The sequence below is a fragment of the Melopsittacus undulatus genome, chromosome 4 (assembly GCF_012275295.1).
Source record: "Melopsittacus undulatus isolate bMelUnd1 chromosome 4, bMelUnd1.mat.Z, whole genome shotgun sequence".
In the NCBI taxonomy this organism is placed as follows: domain Eukaryota; kingdom Metazoa; phylum Chordata; class Aves; order Psittaciformes; family Psittaculidae; genus Melopsittacus; species Melopsittacus undulatus.
Window position 1 is genome coordinate 96,982,994 of NC_047530.1, and position 16,603 is coordinate 96,999,596.

The 16,603-nt window shown below is 53.9% G+C and overlaps 1 protein-coding gene across 4 annotated transcripts in view; it reads left to right on the top strand.

Moving 5' to 3' along the window:
• Positions 1-16,603, top strand: part of HPSE2 (heparanase 2 (inactive)) — a 108,811-nt gene that overhangs the window by 85,947 nt on the left and 6,261 nt on the right. For all 4 annotated transcript variants that reach the window (XM_031044634.2, XM_031044635.2, XM_005144072.3 and 1 more), the window contains 3 exons: positions 4,517-4,610; positions 7,093-7,199; positions 8,279-8,393. In XM_031044634.2, the coding sequence (XP_030900494.1) occupies positions 4,517-4,610; positions 7,093-7,199; positions 8,279-8,393 (316 nt within the window). The remainder of the gene's footprint in view (positions 1-4,516; positions 4,611-7,092; positions 7,200-8,278; positions 8,394-16,603) is intronic.

The window sequence follows — 16,603 nt, forward strand, 5'->3', positions numbered from 1 at the left end:
TTCGTTAGTTGTCTGGAGGTGGGCAGCACCTCTCCCCCATGCCCACAGGTCTTCACCTGGGAGGCAGGTCCCATCCTTTCCAGGGTAGCAGGGGGGCTGCCCTGTGTCCTCTGCTGCAGACCTGGGCTCTGCCCTCTCCTCAGGAGGATGCTCAAGGATAGGGGCCACCTCTGTCAGCAGAGGTGTCTGGGTTTCACAGCTGTGGTAGCAGCGAGTGTCACGGTGTCAGTAGGGATGTGCCCCGCTCGGTGTCCCAGGTAGGCGGGTGCCCTAATTCCTAGCAGACTCTCCCCATAGCAACAGACAACAAAGTAGATCCGGAAATTCCTGAGCTTTGGGAAGTGGGCTTTAATGTAATTAACTGCAACAGAAGAAGAGGTCAGATAATGGGGGCAAAGGTTTCTCTTTAAAATGAAAGCGGAGGTAAATGAAACCAGCTGCCCAGGAACCAGTGCCTTCATTAAACATGGAATGATGCTCGTGGTCCCATGCAGCAAATTGTGAATCTTTCCAGAAAATGATTTAAAGGGAGAACAAGACCTGGGGGTGATGGGATAGAGATGTGTAGCTGGCCAAGGTTTGCTAAGTGCCTTGGTCCCTGGCACTGTCCTTCTCTGGGAGCTGTGTACACCCTGGCCTTGCTGCCCGCCAAAGAATAAGGGCATTTCTGACTGGCAGCTGTGCTCAGCTCTGCCTCAGTACTGCTCCCAACTCTTGTCTTTGTGCCTCGAGCCTCATGCTACTCTTCCAGCCAGGAACAGGGGCCAGGAATTCCTAGCACTGGCACAAATCCCTTCCCAGCCCTTGGCTGAGTCTTTCCCTGCACCGTGCTCTGGTTTGGCCACCTCTAGAGTGATACAGTCACACCTCCCTTTGCAAAATGCACTGATCCCTTTCTGGGTTTCTAGGGCATATATAAATGGGCTTTTTAGAAATGGGGTAAATTAAACAGGAGGGGAAGAGCTGGTATAGTACACTAGGGTACACATATTGGCTGTATATGGCCTTTCCTCTGAGATGTATATCCCATCTAGGATTTAGTTGCTAGCTCCCTCTTTCCCTTGGCTGGCTCTTTTCATGTCCCTGCAGATTGTCTGTCTACAGAGATAATGGCATGAAACTGGGGGGCCACAATGAGTCAGTTCTGCATGTAACTGCCTATATCCATTCTCTCCTACATTATGAGAAACAGCACACTCTGTGCCCATGGTGGGCATGCTGATATCTCCTTGGCTTTGGGACCAGCTCTGGTGCTACATCATACATATGCAGAGCCCACTGGAAGATCTGCCAGCCTGTGCTGGAGACAAAAAGCTATCCCATGAGCTACATGTCCTCTGCTGAGTCATGATGGCCAGAGACCCTGGGGAGGGTCGGTCCCCTCCTTTGGCACCTGGCAAAGCACCAGGAGAAGAGGATGTGGATGCTGCAGCCCCCGGGGCTGGCTCAGCCCGGCTGCCTGTGCGCTGTGCTGCAGCCTGGGGAGGTGCTGTCAGCGCTGAAGCTCTCTGCAGCTGCTGCTGGCTTTTCTGGAGGTTGGAGAGTTCAGGGTTTTTTCAAGTCAAGTGCACTGAGTCATTGCAAATATCAGCAAAGCTGCAGCCGTTGCTCCTGGGAATAATCCACGTCTAATGAGCGTTTCTCCTGCTTGAAATGCCTGTCGGTTGTTTACATTTTGCAGATTTCTATACTGTCTTCACTGACAGTTAAAGCTCTCAAGAACAAAAGCCCTCCTCTCAGTGACAAAAGCCTATAGCTGGAAACGGCTCACCTGTTCCTGAGTAGCCTGGTACCAGCAAAGCCCTCAGTGCCTCTGCCTCGCAAGCCTTGTGCAGTGGGTGCTATTGTCACTCTTTCCCAGTCTGGGGAGGTTGAAAGTACTTGTTGGTGTCTGAGTACCCCCTAGGCAGATCTGCGTGAGATCCTTTCTCATCTTACAGGACCTCATAATTGTCTTCAAGCTCTGCTTAAGTACTTGAAGCGGAGGCGCTCTCCTCCTCACTACCCCAGGAGGCATGCCACCAACAAGATCCTGCAGCCGGTTTCCTTTTGCCTTTCATCCCTCCACCAGTCCCCATTTCTCTGGCTTGTTAATGAAGGTGTCAAAAACCCATGACCGTGGCACTGTCCCAAGGCACTTCTCTTCCCTGCAGGGTCTCAGCTTGCTCAGCACAGCAGCACCTTCCTTTGCCTCCTCCACGCAGCCCCTGGGAGGCAGAAGCTCCTCTGGAGCTGCTCTGGAGAGATGTTCCTCTCCCTTGGCAGAGGAGCTGTAGGTTAAAGCACACTTTGTGCTTGAATGAGAGGATGAGGAGATACAAGCCTGCCTTTGCTCTCTGAGGGGCTTATTCGGAGGTCTCTCTAACTCAATCTGTTCCCAGTCAGTGCAACCTTGTTTTTTATGGCCTTTCAGCCAGTTTTGGCCCAGGTGATGGGGTTTTTGTCCACAGCAGTCTGAAAAAATCGTTTCTGTTCAGCTCTTAAGTGTTGTGCTAAAATCCAAACATCTGCCATCCCCAGAGTCCATTCCTTTGTAATTTCACTTTAAAAAGTAATCTCTGTAAACCCCACCGCTGCCTGCTGCTTACAGATCTGCTCTCCTCCTGGCATCCAGTGGTTTGACAGTGTGCAAGTGACTGGAACAACTCTGAACACTTCCTAAGTGCCCCCCTGGAGATAATCTCTGCCCTTAGCACCTTCCAGTCATCACAGACATACAGAAATGCCTCTTGCCTCCTTCCCCGGGTTACACATCATTGGAATGAAACTGGGATGTGACTGTCATGGTCCCCTGCTTTGCTGGGGATGCAGCTGGGACCGCACGCTGGAGGGAGGGCTGCCAGAGGAGATTCTTCTCATGTAATGCATTTGCAAGTTGAGCCTGTAATGCATTCCTGTTCTGGGACAGTTTGTGCTGGCACTGTTCCCCCTTCACCACAGCCCTGCACAGTTTCAAGGGCATTTATGCTGTTACCTGGAGCAGTGAGACACAAAAACCCTCAATGAGTACTCATGCATGCTGCACATGTGGTGAGTGCTCTGGTTGAGGGTGAGTTAGCTCACAGCATCCTTTGGGAATGCTCGTGCATTCCAGCACCCAAGTGAAGCAGCCATGGTGGCTGCTACAGCAGCTGTTTGGTACAGGTGAGATAGAAGTTATGGAGAAATCCATCCTGGGAAGGTGAATCCACCTTTCTTGAGACCCCAGGTCGTCATCCCATTATCCATCCCAGCACCCATGGCTGCACTGAAGCCTGTGGAGAGAAGTCAAGTGAATGTGGCTCCAGTGAGGGATGGAAGGCAATGGCTGAGCCCCAGACTCTTCCTCAGGAGGAGCTAGCTGGGATTACCTCCAGCCACAGGGTGTTTGCACTCCAGGGCAGACTGCTTCACCTTATGTCCTGAGCCAGGAGACAGTATTGAGGCATTTCAGAGCCTTCTTCCCACACTTAGAGACAGATGATTCACGTCATGATTGGCAGCACTATGGCTGTGTTTTATATAAGCAAGCACATGGATAACAGGAATCATTCTCTGTATGGGAAACACTCCTTGACATTCCAAGAGAAGAAGGGATTTCTGTGAGAGCAGGACTTGCCATGCAGGTAACAGCCATGGCATTTTTTTAAGTGGGAGATCAGCTGTGGATTTTGCTGGAAGATCAAGCAGGGGAAGTGCAGGTGTGCAGGGATGCTGGGAGCAGGGCTCACTCTGATGCTGTAGGTCCTCAGCATTTGCACTCTCTGGCTGCTAATCCTTGTTCAGGAACACCATCAGGGCTGGAGTGTTATTACTGCAGCGGGATGCTCATGAACAGTTCTGGTTCTGGCAACTCTGGACCAGTAGAGGCTCTGTGCAGTCCGCCCTGCAGACCATTAGAGAGTATCCCATGACAATGCAGTTATTCCCATGGCTGGGAGTACAGGCAGCCTCTCCCATCCCTTCCTGGGTGTTGCAATTTCCAGTGTGTCTCAGAGGGAATTTGCTGGTCAGGACCCTTCTCCCCTCTGCTGTCCAGTAGCAATCATCCTGGGATGACCCAGGGGATGGGTTCAGACGAGATGAGCCAGGTGAGTGGAAGATCTCCCAACATCTTCCTGGTTGTGGACCCCGGGCATTACTATCATAGGCATTGTGCTGGAGGTTCTCTTTCCATGGGATCTTCATGAGATCTGTGCAGAGGGTGCTGCAAAGCCTTTGTGGGTGAGGTGCTCCCAACCTTTGGCATTCTGGTCTCAGCATTTCACAGCAGTAGTTAAGAAAGTGCTAAACCTCCCATGGTTTCTGCAGTGCAGCATGCTCAGTGTTCAGGAAGCATCCACCTCACACTCTGTTTGGAGGCTGAATGCATTTGCCAGACACAGGCACAGCCAGAGGGCCAGGGCAGTTTGCAAGCAGGGACTGCCCCAGGACAGAGGAAGCCTCTTGGCATGGGGCAGCAGCAGGAGGGGAGGACATGTTTTGGGTCAGAGCTATTCCCAGCTCTCTGATCTTTGTCTTCTTGTTTTCCTTCCAGTTACTACATTGATGGCCGAGTGGCCAAAGTGACGGACTTCCTGAAAACGCGCCTGTTGGACACACTGTCTGACCAGATCAGGAAAATACAGAAAGTGCGTGAGTGCAAAGGGTCTGCAAGGGGCAAAAGGGCACCGTGAGCCCAGCCTTGGCACGAGGCCGGCAGAGGCTGTGCTCCAGCCTCAATGCAGTGAGCCCTCATGCAGGGGATGGAAGGAAAGACCAGGCAGCACAGTGCCTGGCCTGGGGTGAGATGCATGGCAGGGAGGGAGGGAAGCAGTCACAGGCTGCAGTGTGGTGCACTGGGATGCGGGCTGGATGCATGAAGCAGGGGCAGGCACTGCCATGCGAAGCCTTTCTAAAGCAGTTGGCTGGCTTGAGTCTCCCATCCGCCTGTTCCCAAAGGGAGCAGTATATAACATGGGTATTCTCTAAAACTGACTCCCAAGGACAGGGAGAAGAGGGATCAGCAAGTCATTACCAAACCATCCCAAGCACGTGCCTGCCTGGGAGGGAGCTCCTACTGCAGTATCTTGCCCCACTTGCTCACAGTGCCTGAAAATGCTGCTTGCGAAGTTGTGACAGTTGCATTTCCAGGGTGGTTTTCACCAGTGAAGAATGACGGTCATTATAAACAACTGTATTTTTGTTTCCCCGATGATCCTGTTTTGACTGTGTTATAAAACCCAGCTGTGCTGGCATGCAGTGTCAAAGCCCATGGACCTGCCTCACTAGTGCAGCCTGCTGCAAGTGCTCCTCTCCCCACTGGCCAGGCGAATGAAATTGCACCTCTAACACCTGGGTAGGTGATGGAGCTTTGCAGGGTCCCCCCACTTTGACTGATATGGGAGCCAGGGCTGTGACCTGCCTGCTCAGTTGTCAGTCCCTGAAGAAATAAGGAACACTCAGTGAGCCGGGAAGGCTTTAGGGACCAGGGGAGATGTCCATCTGTCTGTCTTGTCTAGGTTTTCATACCATATCAGTCACCACAGTGTCTTACTGTTGTAATTCCCACAGGGAGAAACCATAGGATGCGTAAACAACTCAAAGAGGCCCTAGGAAAGGGGATGTGAGGGTCGGCACAGCAAAACTGGAGGAGGCGAGCAGCTTGCTGTGTCCTCTGGCACAAGCTGGGAATCATCCACGCATGCGGATGATCCTCCTGCTGCGGGGAGGCATGGTGGGGTGTCTGGTGGGATCAGCACGGGTGACACTGAGAGGCACTGTCTGACCCCGCTCCCACTGCAGGCACAGCGTGCCACAGAAGTGGTGGCACGAGTCCCACCTCTGCTGCAGGTTGGGAACTTGCTGAGGAAGGAGCAGGACACCATCCATCCCCAGACCAGAGGCAACAAGGAGCTGCCCTCAGTGTGGGTTGGGTGAATCCCCACATCCATGGGGCAGGATTTGGTCTGTGTGAAGCAGGACCAGGGAAGGACTCCCCCAGGAATGCCAATGTGGCTAAGGAAAAGCACAGAAGTGGGTGCTAATAGCCTCCAGCTTGGCTTTGAGTCCGTGCATCCTGCCGGGGCTGATTAGAGCAGCTGGGCTTGTCCACTTCCCTGTTTTATTGCTTCCTCTCTGACTGGGGAAGGTGGCGGGCTTAGATAATTACAGGCAGGATGCCAACACCTCTGGGGCTTCAGTCAGGGATGTCGACTCTCACAAGCTGTGTGTGGGAGGCAGCCCAGAGCTGGCGTATTTAACATCTTTGAGGGATCCCAGTTCATCCAGCACATTCCAGCGCTCCTCACTAATGGGGCAGAATCTGTCAGGCTGCACAGAGCACTCCTCGGGCCACTGGGTTTGCAGACATCTGGTCACACGAGCTCACTGCCCGTCCTGCACAAGTGAGAATGCAGGAGAGAGGATGGGGCATTGCATGGTGCTGGATGTTGTCTGCATGGGGAGAGAGCAGTTCCAGCCATCCAAGACCTCCTGTCCCGCTTGGCATCTCACAGGGGTTTGTGCTGCCAGCTGGAGCCTAGTAAGGAGTGGGACAGCATGCTCAGACCTAATGTACTGCCTGTGCCAGGTGGCAAAGCAGACCCTGCTCAGCCATGGGGCTGGATCTACCCTCACCCAGCAACATCCACTGCTTTCCTCTCAAGTGCCCACCATTCCTCCATGTGCCTCCAGGGCATGTCCCAGTGCCCAAACACCACAGAGCTGTTGGGGCTCACATGTTTCCTGTGCCTGGCAGCCACCTTGCATGGGGACATGGAGAGCTGAGGTGATGTGGCAGGGCAGCCTGCAGAATGGAGAGTGTGTGGAGACCACAGGAAAGAGTGGGGTCTGGTTTGGGAGCATGAGAGTACATTTGGGATGGCATGTTTGGAGCAGCTCCAGAAGATGGGTAGTGAACATGTGGCAGCGGCAGGAGAGAAAAGAACAGTCTCCCACCACCCAGTCACGGTGAAGACACCTGGTGACCATGCCAGGGTTAGGCAGGCACTGCCTGCACTGTTACCAAAGGTCTCCGTAAGCCTTCTCAGGGCATAGCACAGGAGATGTCTGCCTTGGCTCTTAATCACAGGTTCATGAAAGCCATTTTGGTTGCTTTTGTCTCTGGCGCAGGTAGTGAACACATACACACCAGGGAAGAAGATCTGGCTGGAAGGTGTTGGTGCAACCTCAGCTGGAGGCATGAACAACCTCTCCGATTCCTATGCAGCCGGGTTCCTGTGAGTTATTCCATCTCACTGATACCAGGGTGCTGCCAACCCCACGAACTCTGAGGGCTTGGGTGCCGCAAAGCCTCTGTAACTGGGAGAGGGACAGCTCTGTGCCCAGACACCACATCTGTACCCCTCTCAGGACTCCCCAGCAGCCTGGGCACCGGTTTTTGATCTGTAGTACCCCTATCACCTCTCCTCAGCTCTGCTTTCCTGCAGGTGACCCAGCCTCTGGGATACCCAGAGAAACAGAGTAAGGAGGGGACCACTCGGGATCCCACATGGGTGCCCCCTGTGTGCTCACAGGGCATAGGTACGGGAGGGAGGTGTGATCTGAGCACGCCAGCTCTGGAACCCAGGGCTGGAATCCTGACAGGCTTGCCTTGCTCAGCAGCTCAGGATCGCCTGGGCTTCCTCCTGTTCTGCATCTTTGGTTCAGGCTGCAGCCACACATCCCTGGGTGCATTCACTCCGGGGACACCTGCCCAGGGGAGCACTTGTCAGGGCTCTGCTCTGGGAACAATTTTCTCTCCTTCCAAAGCTACAATCATTCCTGGCTCCTGGGGCTTGCCTACTGGCAGGGCCCCATGGCATGGCCATCCTGCTGCAAAGCCCAGGTTCAGGTCTTCAGAGCTGGCTGTGGTCACAAAACATGGAGGAAGATTATCCAGGTATTTTGGGGAGGTGTGGGGACATGCCTGGGGTAGTGGGGCTGTAGCAGGCTGTGAGGGTTGAAGACTTTGCCCGGGAGGTGTGAGGAGACAGGCTGGTGCAAAGGTCCAGTCCCCCTGCTGAGACACGGAGTGCAGAGCTCTGCAGTCTGGGGAGCACCCCAGGCTTTGGGCACAGGGCTGTGACACTGGGGTGCAGGCAGGGGCTGAGGCACCAGGGTGCCTGCACCAGGGGAAGGCATGCAGGCTTTCCTGGCAGGGATGGTAGGAGCTGGTTAGCACCCAGCTCACAAAACCACCTGAGAGATTGCGCCAGGTTGGGTGCGTGCGAGTGGTACCATGTGCTGGATCACATCTGTGCCACTGGGGCTGGGTGATCCCCCCACAGCATCCTGACTCTGCTCCCTCCATCCTCAGGTGGCTGAACACGCTGGGCTTGCTGGCCAGCCGGGGCATCGACGTGGTGGTGCGGCACTCCTTCCTCGACCACGGCCACAACCACCTAGTGGACCACAACTTCAACCCCTTGCCAGTAGGTCTGCCTGGGGGCATCCCTCTGGCTCTGGCTTCTTCCTGCACATTTGGGGGGATTCTCTCTTTGTGGCCTGTCTGAACGCTGTTTGATAATGAATTTTTCCAGATCTGTTTCTTGCTGCATTAACAGGAGGTGTTAGTTCATGCCAAACACATGTTGGAAGCAGATGGGAAAGCAATACCTCTTTAGCTGAAACTTCATCTAGTGCCCATACTCCATAGGACAGGAGGGAGGCTGGTGCCACCAAGGGATGCCAGCTCAAACTGCAGAGTTGGAGGGAGGAAGAGATGTGGCAGAACCACCATGCATGGCCTGGGGCTGGGTGCAGAATTGCTAGTGGTGAGCTGGGGAAGGAAGGCTGGAGCCTCAGCACCCTACTTCAGATCTCTAGAAACCAAGGTCAAGGACATTCCCAGCTTCACAGGCAGCAGAAGTCTTCACTAGCGCCCTGCAGCATCCCTCCTTCTTCAAAAATGCCAGGGCAGGGAGGAACTCCCAGCACATATGGTGCTGATAAAGAAACCATATGAAAACCCTGTTAAAAATAGCTGGAGGGGAGGCTAGTAAATACGCTGGCTTGTAAGCGGAGAGCCTGGCAGAGGAGCTGGAAGCCCTGCATCTTCCCTTGAGGGAGTTTACCGGTCCATGACCCAGCAGACACTGCTAACAGGCTGGGGATCCACGTCAGAGAGGTGCACAACCCTGATATTGTGAACTTGCCTTTGACGCTGCGCTAGGATCTCGCAGCAGCTGCAGCTCTGTCTACTCAGCCAGTGAAAACAGCATCTCCCCAACACCATCCCTGCTCATCACAGGAGGATGCAGGAGGGGTTGGTGATACAAGATCTGTGCTATCCCCCCCAGCATGGCTCCGGAGAGCAAGCCAATGAGCAAGACAGCACAGTCCCCTGCCTGTGCTACTCCTTGAGCACCCAGGGCTGCTCCCACATGCACCCCTCCTGTAAGTGCACCTGCAGTCCTGGGGGCCCTGGGCCAGGGGGAGCTTGGGGCATTTTGAATTTTGAGATGACTTTGAGGATGGGGCAAGCACTTAGCAGATTTCTTCTGAAAAGCCAATTCCCTTCCCAATCCACATCATCCGCCCATCCCCTGGGGCCTCAGCTCCTCCTTGCCCACCCCAGGATCGCTCCTGGCTGGCTGGGGGCAGTTGGTGGCCAATGGCCATCACACCCAGCACAATGGGACAGTGGGTGGCCCATACCCAGCTCTCTCAGCACAGTGGGGCAGCAGCCCTGGAGCGGCTGGAGCAGAAGTCCACTTTGGAGAGGCATTAAAGCCAGAGAAGGAGCTAGAGGAATAAATCTCAGGCTGTTAAACACAATGAAGGTCTTTAAAGTGGATTTTGCTATTGATTTAAAGATAAGTCTCCCAGTAAGTTAGATGCCAGCCTCCTCCATGGCTGTTTCCTCACTGTCCCATGTGCTTTGATGTTGACATCCCACCACTGTGTTCTTGCCCAAACACTGGCGGGTGCTTCTCTAACCCCTTTTCCTCCACTCCTGTGCTGGTAAAGAGCCACAGGCAGATGCAAACTGACGGAGGGTTTAAAAGTTGCAAACACCAAAAAGCCTAGTGAGACCGGACTGTGACCTGCTCCATGGGGCAGCAGCCGCGCAGTTCCCGTGGGAGCTATCAGGGAGATGAAAGCCGCCGACTGTACCTGCGCCGGGCCGCACTGTGAAACACAATCTGCTCATTAGCTGCCGCGACAAAGGGGTTTCCACATGCTGACTGGGCGTGAGGCAGCTGCCTGCTGAGAGAAGGGCTGCACTGACACAGCATCAATCACAGCTCTGGCTGGAAGCTCCTCAGCAAGCTGGGAGTCGGGGCTGCGCTCCCTATGGGAGCCTTTGCACCTCCTCCCCTGCCACTGCTGACCCCTGCTTGTCAGATAACAGGACAATGTGTTCTGGTGCTGACCTGAAGTGAGCTTTTTACAGCAGCATCCTTAGGTACCAGGTAGTTGCATGGTCCATGGAGAGTTTTCTGCATGGTCCAGGGATGGTGCAGTGATGCAAATACAACCGTCCATCCCTGTGCTAAAGAGCTTCCTATATAAAACCAAGTGATCTGTAGTCCATCACCATATGAGCACTACGCTGCTGCCATGTGAGCTCTCCTCCCTGTCCTTCAGCTGATCCTGAAGCTGGTCCTTTGAGTGCTGCTGGTCTTGTTCATGATAGTACTGTTTTTATTAGGGCATATTACAGCAGATGGTATAAGGAAGCTTGTGAAAAGTGGTATAGGTGATATGTTGGGGGACCAATGTGAGAGTCTCAGCTTCTACATCACATTTCTTTCTGCCTGTCCTCTGGGACTGTAGTGCTGGGGGAATTTGTTATCTTCAGGGGAAGGATCAGGCAAACCACTGCACTGTTCCATATATAGAAGGGTTATAGTCGCTGCTGTGGCCCATGCTGTGGGCTAGTGAGGGGTAGCAGCACGTCGGGTAGACATTCTGCTGCTCTCTGGGCTCAGGCACTGCACAGCAAGTGCAAGCAGCCTGGTGGGACTTGCTCTGTGTTTCCTGAGTGTCAGCCTTGGCTTGAAAATAAACTTGTAAACTCCAGCCATTTTGATGGGAAATATAAGAGCACCTGGGAACAGCTGCTTTCAGGCAGGGATGCAGTGAAACTGTGAAGGTGGAGGTTTAAGCTGATCTATCCTGGGCTCTTGTCTTTGATGGTGGTGCCACCAAAGTCCCATGTGAGGGATGGGTGCTGCATCAGGGGAAGTTGAGACCACCTCTATGAGCCTCTTTCCAGGTGCAGACCTAAGGAAATGGGTTTCTTTTGCTGGATTAATGGGGAGCAGAACAGGAGAAACTGAGCAACGTGAGGTTCCCTGACCCTGACTCAGACGTGATCAGGCTGGGGAACAGAAATTCTCCAGCTGACCTTAACGCAAGTGAGCTCAAGTGTTTTAATACTTAGTTATTTTTGAGATAACTTTTTAATGTATGGCTGGGGTGCTTTTTCTTTGTGAGCGATTGGGGCAGCCAGCTGTGTAATAGCCCGGGATTGTGCTTGAGAAGCCCTTCAGATAAAGCCTTTTGCAGGTACATCAGACTGCCCACCTGCACCTAAGCACATCTATTCATGTGTGTGGGAGAGAGGAGCAGAGGAGAGGTTAGGCAGGAGCAGCACTGACATTTGCTCTTCACAGGCCAGTGCCTCTGAAATGCTGCTCTGGCATTTAGTAGGTCTAGGCTCATTTCAGGCACACACTGTACGTACTCCATCTCTCTTTCCTTAATCTCTCTCTGAAACAGTCCAGAGGGATGTAATACGATAAATATATTGCATCTCTCTGGACTGTTTCAGAGAGAGATTAAGGAAAGAGAGATGGACTATATATACTGTACATACACACAGGTGGGTGTGAGCTTTCTCTTCAGATTGTTACTGCATGTTAAGGACCTTTCTGAACACTCTTCCACATGGCACTTGCCTCTTTTTCATCCATCCTTGGTAGTTATTTCTGCTTCCTTAATGGACAGTGTTGTAACATTATACCTATGTGTGGAAAAACTTGGGCAATACAAATCCAATGGAAACCCCAAAGCTGAAATCCTGACTGCTGTGGCTCCACTTGGACTTTCTCCTAAGGACTGTGAATGATGAGATACTTGGTTCTCCCAGGTCAAATAGATGCTAAAACTTCTTTTCTGCATATAAGTTTCATACGCCGCATGAGAAAGGCCCGGCGGGATCACAGGGTGAAGCAATAGCAGGGGCTGCCTGCTCAGCTGTGGTAGTAGAAGACAATATGATATTGCTTGTGAATTAATGGCGTCCTTGAGAAAGCATTGCAGCAGTGCAAAGGTCTGTGCCTGACAGTGCCATGGTTGGACGCTTGGATGCTGCAGGTGATTTTTCACCTCCTTTGCTTAGCCCAAAGGCACTGAGGAACTCAATGAGAAAGTTAGTGCCTGTCCTGGATGGGGAAGGACCCTGGTCTCAGATTAGGTCTGTCCTTAGTGATCTGTCCCCTTCCTAACTGGGCTTTCACAAAAGCCCTGGTGTGTACGAGCTTGGTGCCAGGCTATGGCTGTCCCCAGCATCTCTGGGTCCTTAGGGCAGAGCAATGGTGCAAGGATGCAAGCAATCCCAAGGATGCAGCTGACAATTTGGTACCAACAGCACCTACTCGACCCATCCCCAGCAGGGCACCCGTTGGCCTCCCTGGTCTCAGGGTGCACAGAGGCAGGGGGTCCTCTGGTGAGGTGCCGTGCTGGGTGCCAGGGCAGGAGCCACGCTCCCTCCCGCTGCACGTCTGCACTCCCCGGTGCTCTCATCAGCGGAGGCGCTGCTGGCTGCAGCTGGGGAGGTCCCAGCCGCCTCCCGGCCGGTGCCTGCCCTTCCGCTGTGCTGTGCAGGAGGGGACCCCCCCAGCCCAGGGCTGCGAGGCCAGGTCCTCACCCACCAGCGCCCACCCCTACCCCGCCGTCCGCTCGTCGGGTGGCTGCGGGGCTGCCGCGCAGGGCAGCGTCCAGAGGCAGAGAGGAGACCCGCCATGTATAGAGGAAAGCGCACGGAGAGCCCTTTCCTCAAGCGCTCCCGCTCCAGCCGCCGAGCCCGGCCAGCTGGCTGCGGGGCTGCGGGAATTGAGCCCCACTGCTGCTCCGGCCCATCTGCACGCCCAGCACTGAGTCACTGTGCTGCGCACATGCAGCCGGATGAGCTCCAGGGGTAGGACTGTGGCTGCTGTCCCCCCCAGCTGGGACCCTTGGCTTTGGGGTCATTGATGGGAGATTTGGGCTGCAGCATGCCATGTGCCACACAGGCATGGTCCCAAGCCTGGGAGCGACAAGGGGTGGGGAAAGGGAGCAGGTCCAGTGGAGCCTGCACACACATGGAAACTGTTCCTTATGACCATAAATCTGCCACGTGGGCGTCTGGCACCCCCATCTGCCCCACACGTTGGAGCACTGGCTCTGGTGGGAGTGATGCTTGCAGACAGAGAAGGGTGGGAGAGGCAGGAGCAGGCAGGAGGTGTGTGTACAGGACGTTCATTTGGGCCGCAGAAGGGAAGGGTAAAATCCCAGCCAGGGCAGTTGTGCACAGCAGAAAAGCTCTCCCAGGAGAGGCGCATCCAGAGCATGACCTGCTGAAGGGCAGAGTTGGAAGTGTAGCCCTGCAGAAATCTCTCTGCCAGCCTTTGTACAAGTGCCTGAAGCAGCTCTGAGCAGGGCATCCCCTCCACTGCCTTGCCCTTTCAACCATGACCAAACCATGTCTTCAGGACCCTGTCATACTCTGCTCTCTGTACCCTCGCTGCATTCAGCCTTCTAGGAGACATAAGTCTGCTCTGAGGCTTGTTTTATCTGTGAACAAGGAGACAGATTTAAAGCACCTAAACTCTGCTTGCTGTCACAGCAGATTCAGGGCCCTTTCCTTCTTAGTGCACCATAAAAGAGTCTCTGAAGTACATATGCTTGGACTCTCAAATGCATCAAAGCCATGCTGTGGCCAGCAGCTGGGGCACCCATCCGCCAGAGCTGCGGGACATGTGCAGACCCAGAGCCAGGCTGTTCCTCCTGCGCCAGAGACTGGGGCAGAAACACCCTCCACCTGGGACCAGCAGCAGCATCTTGTACTTGATAGGATCAATACAGGAACTGTCCACATCTCTCAGAGGCACCATGCTAGTGACCTGCCCTCCTCAGTGACAGAGCCATGTTGGGGCTGTGGAGGAGATGGAACAGCAAGACCATTCCCCGGGTGGTCTGGTGCTTGTCAGTGGGAGGGAGGGAAGTTGCGTTATAGTGAAAAGCAGCAGCAGAACAGAAAACAGCAAAGAAATTGCATTTGATTTCCAAGCCTTCTGATCTAGTGGCTCTGTTCCCTTCCTGTGGCCTCCATTGCCTGGTCCCTGTTAGGAGAGGTGATGACAGAAGAGAGGTTTGGCTGTTCCTCCATCTGCTCAGCTCCCCAGGAAGGTGGGGGCACTGGGGACCAGCTTGCACAGGGCAGCAATAGGCAGGGACCAATTCCCACTAGTCATTTTCACAGTGTCTGGGCAGGCTGTCCCCTTGGTGCCAGCAGTGCCTGGCAGCAATTCCTGTGGCTGCTGCTTCCACAGCAGGAATTTTGCCTTTAATGTCAGTATTTGGTCTTTCTCCAAGATGGAGAAAATGAGAAGAGACAGAGACAAGGGAGAGGGGTTGAGCAAAGGGTATAGCAGCTTGAAGGCTGGGAAGATGTGATGCTCCGTGGAGGCTTGGAGGGTTATGCTGCTGGTGCTGTTGGGGAAGATCCCTAGCTGTAGGATGAATGGTTGATGCTCACCCCAAATGGATCTTGCAGTGCTGCTGGCATCAGTGGGTGAGAATGCTGCTCTCTGAGGCCATGGGAGCATGCACATAAACAGGTTGTTAGGGATGGGAGCAGCTCTCCTGGCTGTCCCCACGTGCTGCACTTTGGGACTTATTGCAGAGCTGTTATAAAACGTGACCTGGTTTCCTTTCCCTAACCACGTGTAGATACTCAGTCCAAAGGGCTAGACAAGAGCCAGCCTGCTGTAAGCTCCCATAAGTGCACAACACAGCCACAGCAGCAACTGTTCTGTTCTGTTCTACAGAGCTGCTCCTACCCTGTTTAGTGGAGTCGCTGCCCACCCTCACTGTGCCTGCCTCCTCTCCCTCCCTAGTTGAATGGCACGGAGGTGCAGGACTGCAGGACTGCAGCCTCTTCACGTCACATTTCAGCCTAGACTGCTTGCAGCAGAGAAAGGCGATGCAGGAAAGAGTGGTGTGAGGTGAGGAGTTCACAGCCGTTAGAGCAGGAAGGAAGAGGATCAGCATGTTGAAAGCAACCCAGGCAGAGACATCAGCATCTTCGGGGGACTGGTGGTGGGCACCAGCAGGGACCAAGGATAAGCAAGAAAGAGCTGGGTAGTGTCAGCTGGTCCTTTCATAGGTGCAGGTACCTGGATCAAAGCAAGGGTCTGTCCTGTCCAGGAGGGGCAGGGAAATGTAGGCAGAGCAGAGGGAAGAGGCAAGGGGACACTTGCTGCAGCATCTCCATCTGTGCTGGCCCCATCCTCCCCTGCTGATGCCACTAGCACTTGGCAGCCTGAAACCCCCTCATCTGGGGCTGGGAGGAGTGGTGTTCCCCATTCCTAGACTCTCTCTGAGTGTCCCCATGATGCCCAGGGCACACCTGTAAATTACCCGAGGATGGCAGCAAATGCTGTAGGAGACTGCTCACCAGGCTCTCAGCTCTTCAGGGCCCCCACACAAGGGAAGTGCACACACAGAGTGGCAAAAGGCTCACATCTCTGAGGATGGGTGCAAGTGAGCTGTGAGGACAGCATCAGTGTCTGTTCCCAGAGCTGATAATTTTGGTTTCAGTGAGTATTCCCTTTGGATAGAGGCTCTGCCCCACTTTGCTGGTCACAGGACCTTGCACATGGTTTGGGTGAGAAAGCATCAAGCTCCCACAGTCCAAGAAGCCTGTAAAACTCAGGGATAATATTAACAGCGGCATTAGTCCAGGTTTGCTGAAGGAACAACCAGCCGTGGCTTGAACAGGATGTAAGGACCTCCGCAGGGAGAAAGCTTTGGATGCCGAGGATCTCTTTAATCTAGTGGAAAAGAGAAAACAAGAACCACTGGTTGGAAGCTGAAGCCAGACAAATCCAAGCTGAAAATAAGGAGTAGTATTGTTAACAGTGCTGATGTTTAACTGCTGGAATGGACTCCTTGAGAAGTGGCAGCTTCTCCATCTCTCCAAGCCCTCACAACCGCAATCACTACTTTTCTGGAAGATGCTTTTGCCAAAACAAGCCATCAGGCTCAACAGAGGAATAAAAGAGCAAAGCTCTCTGTCCTGTGATATACAGGAAGGCAGACAAGCCAGGCCTTATCTCCATGAGGATTGCTTGGACTATGAAAAAATACAGGAGAAGGTGCAGGAATGGGGCAGTCTGTAACAGGCTGATGAAACTCAAGTGTGCCTGAGGGATGGAGAAAGAGCTTGGGCAGCTTCAGAAGAGGGAAGAAGCAAGAGGAAGAGGAGGAGGGCCAGCAGCAGCCAGTTGATGCTGGTGATGACACAGGGTCACAGAGCCATGCCCCGCAGCCCCAGCCAGAGGAGGCTGTGCACCGGGGGTCAGCAGCCACTCATTTGGAGTTTGGCTGCCTTTGCTGGTTGCAGCCCCTGGGAGACTGAAGGGCTGTGGCT